The 11,593-nt window shown below is 31.2% G+C and overlaps 1 protein-coding gene across 1 annotated transcript in view; it reads left to right on the forward strand.

Annotated features, from left to right (window-relative positions):
* Positions 1 to 388: 388 nt before the first annotated feature.
* Smp_146450 (hypothetical protein) overlaps positions 389 to 11,593 on the forward strand; it is a gene marked incomplete at both ends in the record, with an annotated part of 20,514 nt that continues 9,309 nt past the window's right edge. The window contains 2 exons of the mRNA XM_018792556.1: positions 389 to 413; positions 1,499 to 2,016. Coding sequence (XP_018644236.1) covers positions 389 to 413; positions 1,499 to 2,016 — 543 coding nt within the window. The remainder of the gene's footprint in view (positions 414 to 1,498; positions 2,017 to 11,593) is intronic.

Below are 11,593 nucleotides of genomic sequence, written 5' to 3' on the forward strand. Positions count from 1 at the left end.
CTATATAGCTTAGTTCAATAGTTGGCGGTTTTTGAGAAATCAGTGTCAAGATCCCTAATACGTCCACATTTGAATTGTTTATTTCACCTCGTAACCATTCAGTATAAGACACTGAGATAATCATTTGTGATGCATGTTCTGTTGTCCCAGGCTATATTTGTTCACAACCTCATTTAGAGATTTTCCACCTTTACCTACTGCTCTATATTTAAAATCAGGATTGCTTGATTGATAATTCTAGCATGCAAAAGAAATACCTTAAGGACACATGCAGTAGAAAACTGTTCCAAACCTATCCTCTCCAAAACCGAATCCAAATTAAATAGATGATTAGGTCTATTTCAACATTTTTCAGATAATCATAATTTATCATATACTTGCCTCGGCTATGAGATGTTATGTAAAATACATTGGTAAGATTATGCAATTGTTTGATGTCTTTTGGTAATAAAAATTTTCTACTGGCAAAGTTTAATATCTCGGGCAAACTATGTGAATGGAGTTATCTATCAATATGTGTTCTCGTATTGGTTCCCGATTCAGCTTTGTTAGCTTCTGAGTATTCTGTGTCAACCTCTCATTTAAACTTTAGGCATAAGATGGTTCGTTAGATTATCCAAAAGCTACATCACGACGTAATGTTTCATTTTCCACTAAATGGACTACATGTTCTTCCTTACGTTTTTAAACAATATTTAACCTACTGTTTAATAGCTCGCTTAAAACAGACGTTAAGAAAAAGTCCATGTATGCAGTCAACTTAAATCATACTAATGATTAAGGTGATTTCAGTAAACTAGGTTAACAACTGATTACATGAATTAAAAGTGAAATCAATATTTGAAATTATCTTTGTTCAAAGAAAACAAGTTTGGAATTTGTCTAAGCTTTGATTCGAGCAAGCGTATATTCACGTAATAGTGAATGACAGAAAGTATTACCTAGAGGATTAATTAAAAGTTACAGGCTAATCATTTTAAAATTCCATCTAAAATGAAACGTTTCACACTATCTTGGTTCTTAGCAGTTCACGAACTGATATTATTATTCAATGATAGCTATCTTCAAATTAAACTGATCTCCACAAATAATCCAATTGAAAATTACTATATAGCTCTTCTTTTATCACTAAAACTACAAAAGGTGTTTGAAAGAGATCTGTACCGAGTCCTGGAACTAGATCTCATATTAGTTGGAATTGACTAGCAAGAGTTATCCGCAATTTGCAATGAAGTGATAATCCCTGTGGCATGTGAAACTTGATCATCCAAAGTCACAGTAAGAGACGTCTCCACTGAGATATTCAGGTCTTAAGATATATCTAATAGTAATCTAATACTTATATCGATTGTATGCTGAGGATTAGTCAGTCTAATGTTTGTTTCTTCCTTTGTGTTGATCGGACCCTGTCGATTAAATTGCTATTAACTGTTTCTTCCTCTTCCTTCTGTATGAATAAAACATTTTATACATATTTATATTTTACTTTCCCTTATAGGTGAAAATGAACATCTTCAACATTTCTGTTGTATATCAATTGCTTCCGAGACAATCGTTTGCCATGCAATTTTATTGCACCTTTTAGGATCAAGTTTAGATACACATTTTCGACTAACAAAACCAAAATGGTTTTCTAATACGACGAATATATCAAGTAGAAAATATTTACTGGCTATACGCTTGAAGATAGCTGCACCATGGATAGTGAGTATATTACAGACCGGTGCACAAATTATACTAAGTGATTCATTTCCACCTGCTTATTTGGAAGAAGGCAGATTGTGTACATCGCCTGATATTAATTTTTTAATATTACGTACATTAGTTGCATTTCTGCTACCCTTATTAACTAGTATAATAATTTTATTTATGACTGCGCATCGAGTACAAACGTTACAATGTCAACAAAAAGAGAATAAAACAAACGTGAATTCTTTTAATATTCAACAGAAGAAACTTAATGATGTAATTAGCTCTCAAGTGAAAAAGCAAACAAATTGTTGTCGTATTACTTCTTGTATGAATAAATACTGTAAATCACGTAAACATAAAGTGGAATTAATCCCCTTATCTTTTTCCAATCATCATTGTTATTGCAATCATAAGGTAAGTAAACATGTGATTATTGCAATTTTTTAAAGTTTTTTTTATTATTATTGTTTGCATATTGTTTAGGTGTCTTATACTGCAACAGAATAACTTCTCAGTGGACCTGAGTTTACAGTGATTGTCTAGCTTAGAGTTAGTTTGTAGCGTGAACTACAAATTAAATAATTTCTACAAAAAAGTTTTAATAACAATTATATATCACTTTGTTAATCAATAAGAATTTGAGTTGAGTAAACAACTCTTCTTAACCTAATCTGAGATTATTCAACAGTACTTAGTTCTAATTATAAAACTTTCTGGATTTCTTGAAACTGATTTTGAGGCGTGATTTATGGAGTTATCCAGGTTGTAAATACCAACAGAATTATTACTGACTGCTTTTAATAGTATTTGGAGATTTTTTTATTTAGATCATAAATCGGTCGATGTCAGACCGCCATTGAAAACCTGGAAGCGCTGGATTACTGTTTCGTCCTAGGATGAGACTCCTTAGAAGTGCGCATCCACGGTCCTGCACGTAAGATTCAAACCCAGGACCTTTTGTCTCGGGTGCGAATGTTGAACCTTTAGACCATTGAGCTGGCATCCAACGGTATTAATATCTCATATTAGGGCAAAACGGTTCTTCCAGGCTTTCAATGATGGTCTAACCATGATCGATTCATGATCTCAATAAAAAACATAATCTCCACAACCCTATACTGGTTGTATTTGGAGATATTGCGCTTCGATTTTTCAATAGTGAAATAGTTTATTTAAGCCCATTCTTTACTAGTACAGAATTTCAAGAAGATTGAACAAAATAAATTCTTATACAACTTTATGATCACAGAAAACCTTACAATAAATCTGTAAATAATTGTTTGTTAGGGTTAATGTTATAACGGTCCTGTTTTCCTGTATACACGAATGGGACGTCAATTCACCTTAGACGAATATCTACACTAGATTCCCTCCCGGTGTCCACTCTACAGGACTTCAACACAACTCAGATCAAGAACACGTGATTATCTTGACTAGAAAGTAAATATATTTCGACACCCGAACCCGACACAATCCAACAACAATGAACAATCAATCAATAATAATAGTACTAAGAACAGGAGAATATATAACTCATCTGACACCTGTCAGACTATCTACAAGTCTGACTAAGAAAAACAACGAATCATGATCATTCTCGCTTGCACATCAGTTAATATCTTCTTGTTGCCAATATTCAAGTTTGTTATTGATGAGTCCCTATTACCATATGTGCATTCTTAACGAATTCTCTCAATATCCTCTTTTCAGTTCAGTTTTTAAGCTTAAAGTGAGAACCAGGCTGCACGTCTTAGCTTATTTTTGATGCATCCGCTAGGTATACTTCCATCATTGTACTGATATTCACATTGAAACTATAACCCAGTTTCTATAGTTTTTTAGGTCAGCGTATCATAAATTAATCTATCTAAACCATATACCCACTAACTTGTTTGGAGAATGAGAAGTCATTTCTAACGGTTCGTATTGTCCTTTTGTTGATAAAAATGACTAAATTTTGATGAGTCTTTGATGGTGTATGTATATTCTGATACGATGCATCAGGATTATTATGAATTGTTCTAAATGACATCATATGTTATTTATGGGTCGCAAGACTGGTTATTCAGGAAGTTTTATTATTCTAGTCACAGTTATGGTAAACATGTTTGTCTTCTACTACTTAGAAATTAATTACACCCGTCACATGAATAAATAATACGTAGTAACTTGATCTACTTGGAATCTCCACACTTATTTGTAAATAAATTATTAGTTTGGTTTGAGGAAAATGGTTGTCTTAACTTGCTAGTTATTTGTCAACACAGTTTCATAGAATTTTAACACATTTCATCACTTGGCATATTGTATAGATGAATGGTTGAGTGTTTTCTGTTTAAAAGCATTAGTTTTTTTTATTTTCTGTTTTAAGAGAATAAAAAACTTCAGTAATATTTTCTACTGGGTGGGTTTTCTGGTAGCAATAATAATAATAATAATAATAATAATAATAATAATTTTGATCATGGGTATTCAGGTTGTGTCTTTAACCTTCTTGCTAAAAAAGGCATGGTTAAAAGGCTGAACACAACCTTTACTCGATTGCTAAGGTACGTTGATGAATTAATTGAAAATCTGGCTATATTTAAGTGACATTTTTATTGATGAAAACTCCTTAGGTTATATATATACTTCCAATATTGTAAGCAATGAACTTAGACTGTGACAACTTTGCAAATTTGTAATTTTATTAGTTACTGTTTAAATATATTCACCTGGAAATAGCTTAGTTTAGCAATGCAATTATATTAATCAAACTTCTTTTTTTAACATGTCAAGTTTGAAAATTGAACAAACACTGGTTTTCATAGCATTTCATTTAAACAAAAAAATTAGTTATAACATCAGAATAATGAGAGAGACTCAATGAAAGACAATATTTATAGAGTTGAATATTGAATTTCTCGCTCTATTTTTGGTCAAATTTATGTTCCATAATCAGTATTTTTTGGAACATCAGTAAAAATGTGACACCATTAGTTTTATAACGATTATTATTCCGAACCCATAGTTATATTTCCTTTCGTTCATTCTTTTTTATGCAATATCACATCCAAACCTCTTAGTCTAAACGAAAGCAAGAATTAAGTGAATAAATCACTAGAAGGCTAACTAGTGAGTTGCAAGTTTAAATTTCTCTCCACAAGGAAGTATCATCAGCTGTTAAGTCTAAATTATATTAAAAAGCCAAGGTTGTGAATATGAACTTGATAAATGACTTATATTAATTGTTTCTTGCATTCAGTGTTAACAAAATTCAGTCTTCAAATGAAAAAGTGTATTTTTAATGGTTAATGTTTTTTTAATTTTTTCTTAACCACTATTATAGTACAAAAATAAATGATTCTACAATATGAAATTCGATAGAAGTAATTTGAATACAGTATTCAAAACTCAAGGATACATAATTCAACCTCTGAAAGTCATCAATTACTAAACAATAGAGTAATTTTGCAAAAATTCGTTTGCTTACTGTGATCTCATTCTAATCAAAGATAGTTACCCGGAAACACTATACCTTCTTTATATGACTAGTGTTATTCTAATGTCGCTAATCATACTATACAGTACAGTAATATCTATGACACTCTATGAATAAGTAGGTGATAAATACAAATCGACCATTTTAAGAAGTGACGTTTTGTTACTTTAAAGTCAACATTACCTAATCAAATTTGATTAACGATGAAAGATATTGAAATGCACAGTTAAATGACATGATAATGTCATAGATTATAGTTTACGTTTGATCATTGAAAGAAATCTACGGGGAACGTCTGAAAACGAATAAAAATTAAGGCACTCATTGGTTAAAACATTCTTACGCTAGCATACAAAAATAAATTAAGATTGGACTTTCTTTACCAAGTCGAAATATTTCTAAGTTGTTTAATCTCACAGTAACACATCACGCAGGCACAATAATTTGATGAATAACTGGATTGTATTGTATTTTTTTAATTCTGTAATGCTAACATTTGAATGAAACGTTCAAAATTCTCGGTATATAAACAGTTGTTCAGGTCAATTACAGTACAATTGAATGAGTTTTTTTAATGAAGGTTACATAACGAATGTTTCCAAATATTTTACGAACTGATCACGAACTTTAGATATAATCCTTCAGTGTTTCATGTTGATTATTTATTAAAATAGGATAATAATTTCAAGCTAGTTTTCCTCATAATTTAAAGTTGTCTGGACAACAGAGATGGATACAATGCAACGTTACCAAAAGAATTCAACATAATTTACCATTCCTACTAATTTTGAAAATATCTAATCATTTTATAGGAAAAAGTGTTTCAGACATTAACTGAAGTGATTCTCACTGTTGTACGTATTTATATTTGAAGAATGATAATTTGAACTCAGAACCTACAGTCTTGTGTGAAAGCACTTAACCTATAGACCAATGAACTGGAATCGAGTAATATACAAATCTAGCTTGAATCTATTCGCGATATCATGCGATCATCTTCCATTACTTTTAGTAGTTAACTGCCTCACAACTGATACGGTGTAAATCCACTGGTCACGGCTTCTCACAAGAACCCCAGAAATGTCTTCTCAAAGTTAATCCCTACTGAGCACATTATAATTATCAGTATGGAGTTGGGAAGATTTAAAAGTTTTGTTGAGGTCAGGAATCGAAGTAAGGGCGAAACGGCTGTTTGGTGTTTTCATTTTTTCAACAGTCGCCTACTATATGTTGGTTTGTGGTCCGAATAAGACTCCCAACTTAGCTCTTTACATTCTGAATCACAGAATAATACTGTAAATAGGATTAAAATGAAGTAAAATTCGGATCGCTTTTTCAACGTGTTTCGGACACTTTGATTGTCTTCGGGCTTTAGTGAAAATGATAAATGAATACAAATTAAGTTAATCAAAATTATTTACAAGTAAATGCAAATTGCATGCTATTTTTTCCATAGACCGAGACACAGTTACAGGTATACATATCTTTTCACCAATTTAGATCTGGCTTTCTATTTTACAGTAGCTACGTTTTAAATAAGATAATTCTTTTATAGATCTGTGAGAACCAGTTTATGCAGAAGGCTTTAGATATCATTAACAATGTGCTCATGATCGGTTTACTAATCACGATCTTTAGATTTCTCAAATTTGTGGAAAATAAACAAATCATCACGAAATTATTTTTTAAATTACTGCATCGGGCGGTGTGACTAATGGAGCTTCTTATTGAGTCTATGACTTTTTGGTTTTGCTATCACTTTATAATTAGAGGACCACATTTCTTCCCTACACATTTCATAGGCTATTTTACTACTTCTCAGCACTGAAACCTATCTCTTTCACTCAACCGGATTTGATATTCTGTAGCTGCTGCTATTCATACGATGTGCTTAAAATGGTTGCTTTAAAACATTTCATTGTTTTTTTATTTCTCTCCCTATAAACAAACATTTTGTGTATTTCCTGATTTTATAATAACTTCATAGAGTGATTTGATAATCATTTGTTTGTTCACTAGCACAGTATTCCCAAAATCGTTAAATGAATCTAAATGATCAGTGCATTTTTATTCAGTTAATTTTTATTGGAATCAGAGTACCATCCAGTTTAAGAAGTATCATTATAAACTTAGTCAAATAAATCTTATTGTTGAATGAAAAAATACTGCTCTCGATTTTTAACCTATGTTTCTGCAACTTAATCTAGTAGTTTGATCGTTAGTCTTTGTATTGAAGATAAGTCCTGGATATTTACTTCCAAGACTTTTCGTAGAAGAGTGAAAAAGTGAACCATTGTCCTATGTCTCATTGACCGAAAAAAATTGATGTCCGTTTAATTTTTAGTAAATGTCAGGAGAATTAATTTGGAAGAGAAACTCTAATTTTTATAATTATTCATCTTCTTTGAAAGGGTATTTTTTATCCTGCCAAAGATTATCACTCAATTAATGTATGTGCCTTGAGGGCTATCTGGTTTATTATTTTCACTTGTACGTGTGTCACTCATCAATCCGCAATGAGTTTGTAGATAAATGCATCTCACAAAAGCATTCACATCATTAACACAAGACTTCGTTCTAGGAGACCAAATAATTTGTAATTAAAAATGTTTCGCTTTTTCTATTTAATACTCCCCAAAGAGTTGAACAGAGGGTATAGCTAAGTGGTAGAGTGTTCGATCGATTTGAACACTTTAATCAGTTTTATGGACATTCAAATTTGGTGTTTTTGTTATGTGAAGTGTGGCTTTTCACTTAGTGGGATTTTGACACAAATTACATTATTCTTCATTGTACTTATGAAACTAGTCAGTATTATAACTTTTTTGGCGGTTATTGATTTACTAAAAATTTTGAGAGTTTATGAAGAGATCAATGAAGTATATGAGTGAGTTATTAGAGGGTTACCCTACTTAATTTACCTACACTTAGGGAAAACATTTTAAAAGTGAACGGGAAATGAATTTTTGTTCATGTAAATATTAAAATTAGAATATTATCATGTACGTACAATCCGAAAATTCGTGATAATTCATAGTTATTACATCAATTTACTAACCGTTTTAATCAATGATCAGAAGAAATACAAGCTTTTTCTATACAGTTTTTTACTGCTTATCACAAAAGATATATATATATATATATATATATATATATATATATATATGACTGTCTCCAAAACAATTTTGCTTGACTGGTTAGTTGTAAAGAAAAAGAGAGAGGGGGGGACTATCAGTAGAAGTAATATGGCATCATTGCAATTTTCTTTTCTTAATTCACTTACTTTTTTTCTCTTACCAACTGTTAATTATTGTTAAAACAAACGAAAAGCAATAGGTGATATGCATGTTTTTCGCGTTGTCAAAACATTACGTAACTGACTAGAAATCGACAACCAAACAAAATTGACAACAGGATCATAAACGATGCTTAGGCTAATAAAATCAAATCATCTATTCATAAAATAATTTAATAAATATTCTAATAACAATAAAATAAGAACAGAGGTGAAAATTCTTGATAAAGGAGAGAATCTGTTTCCATGGGATTACATAACCATTGATAAAATATTTATAAGAAAAAATACTGGCAAACAAAATAAATGAATTCGAAAAGGGAAAACAACAATGAAGTGATTTTACAATATCTGACTAAATTTTTAAAGAAGTAATAATAATGATGATCAAAATTTGTTTCGGTTTCATATATATAAGTTTGTTATTCAATAACATTTAAATTTTGAAAATATAACATTTCTCATTAGTTTTAATGAAACCATTTGAATATGCTCACTAGTGACTGACTTCAAGAGATATTTCATAGAGTTCTAGTTAGAAGCAGTGACCACTGGAGTTCAACTGGGTCTGTTGTGAGATAGTAACTCATTGAAGACAATTGGTGAACGGTTGCTCAATTTCGTGTATTGGCTGAAGTTAGACATTAATACCGTTGGATGCTGACTCAGTGGTCTAGTGGTTAAGCCCTGTGGCGCGAGACTGGTAGGTCCTGGGTTCAAATCTTCCGAGGTGGGATCATGGATGCGCACTGTTGAGGAGTCTCACAATAGGACGAAACTGCCGTACAGTGTTTCCAGGTTTTCCATGGTGGTCTAGCTTCAATTGACTCATGATTTCAACTATAAATAATCATGTGTAAATTAATGGCTAGTTTTAAAATAATATCACAAACTTTAAATGTCGAATTGATATCCATGGAGTCATCCAAGCTAAAATTAGCTGTTTCCCTCTTATCTCCAATGATATTAAGTAGCCAACATATTATATACATAAATGGGTAAATTTGGGAATGCAAGCTTTTCGATTCTAATTCAATGGTCTCAAAGTAGTGTGCTTGTTGTGAGATCCGTATGTCTTGTAGCTGATCCAGTGTATAGTTATAGTTGTTTACTGTTGTGGAATCTCAAACCTGTTTGTCAAGAGTTCTATAAGTTTTAAATAATTCTATAGTCTATATTTGTCTGAAATTAAAACTATTTCTGTATGAAGTAAAATGCGTATTTTATATTCCTTTGTTGGTTATTTATGTTGTAATGATTTTTCACTCAGTAATAATTTATCATATCAGATATGTTAGGCTTTAAGCTGAAAAAATTCTGAAGACATTTACAAAAATAAAAACTGGAACTACTTTGTAAAAAAAATGATTTCTGGCTTCGTTTGAAATTGTTTCGAAAAGCCAGGCAATTAATAGATCCACTAGCAAAACATGTACTCCTATGTTATTACTCTTTTTTAAATATTGTTCATTAATTAATGAGTCAAAGTTGAAGAGACAATATATAAGCATAACAGCTTTAGATTTATTCAGAAGTAAATAAGGAACCACTTTGACGGGCAGTAAAATCAAATCTTTAATAGAATAATCTATCTTAACAAATGATACATTTACAGATACTAATCAAAGAATAATAAGAGTGAATATACTCTAGTGCTCAGATTCTATGAAAACCAAAGAATGAATTGAAACTGACTAGGTAGATTTACTGCACTCGGTGTTAAATATTTTCAGTTTGCGATAAGTCGTATATTTAAATCGTCCAGTTAATAGTATCATTTGAATTTCCACTCATTCTCCAGAAAGGAATTCACTAATTAACAATTTTGTTTTTCTGTTATTCTGAAGATGATAGATTCATGTGGATAACCTGATTCCGTATAGACATATTTGTTACAATGGTTTATAAATTTGCCGCAAAAACGAAACAGAATTTATTTCTAAAAAAAACTTTAGGATGAAACATATTTAAAGCAGTAGTTTGATGAGGAGGAGTTTTGAAAGAGACAATGAATTACTGATAAATTGAATAACAAACACGTATTTTACCTCCTTTTATTAAGAACTACTTTTATATACAACGATGAACTTATTCAATCATGAAGTTTAATAAGTTTTATTGAATAAATAACAAAAGTTGTCTTATTGATTTTACAATTCTCTCAGTGACTAAAACAGATTAGTTTTTTATCCTAATAAGATATAAAAATAGTGATAGAGGTACTAACATATTATTTAATTTAATCAGTTCAAATGATTATGTGATGCATAACAGCTACGTTCTGCTCATTTAGCATTGCCTTATTCATTAAGTAACAAAGGTTGTTCTAGAAAAGTAACTCGTATGCAATTTTTTCTTATTGTTTTTTTAAATGATAGTAGGAATTGTGTTTCAAACTATAGGCCAGTGTTTGGAGTGTTCTTCCTATTTTATATTTTTTATCAAGTTCGAATCATACTTTCCATCTAGTCAAAAAGTGATGATAAATATTTACTCAGTTGAAGATAAGATTCATCGATGACAAAGAAGTAATTTTTCTTGTCAACTTATGACACTATTTTTAAATGAAATTTAAATCTTTTTTTCTTACTGTTTGATAAACTAAAGTTTAATAGGTTTCAGTATCCCTTAAAGTTTGGTAATCGATCTTCATTATATTTTATTGGTTGTCAGTGTCCCATATGTATTCATGGTATAATGTATGATACAGATTTAGAGCATCTTATTCTGAGCAGTTATTCAGTTTGAAATTCATTGGCTGTTCAGTGTTACTCACTTTTTAGTTACGCTTTACGAATGAATGATTTTCTTCAAATTAATAAACTATATATCACTAACGTTGATTTACGGTATCTAATACTGTTAAATGGTATAAGATGGTGGTTTGAGGTGGTCAACAGGAAACCCTGGACCAGGGTTTCGTGCTACTTGGCACTCGTCAGCAAGGTGTACCTGTAATCCTGAGGGAACTGATGCTCCCTGGCGGATTCGATCCCGCATCACTCAGCTTCACAGTCAGAGACGTTACCACTGAGCTATTCGGGCCGCGACCGACCTCCTGTAGGACTGAGATGTAATCACAATTGATTGATCACTGGGTGGTGATCAATGTCACGGGATCGAAT

Source organism: Schistosoma mansoni, assembly GCF_000237925.1.
Source record: "Schistosoma mansoni, WGS project CABG00000000 data, supercontig 0250, strain Puerto Rico, whole genome shotgun sequence".
Lineage (NCBI taxonomy): Eukaryota > Metazoa > Platyhelminthes > Trematoda > Strigeidida > Schistosomatidae > Schistosoma > Schistosoma mansoni.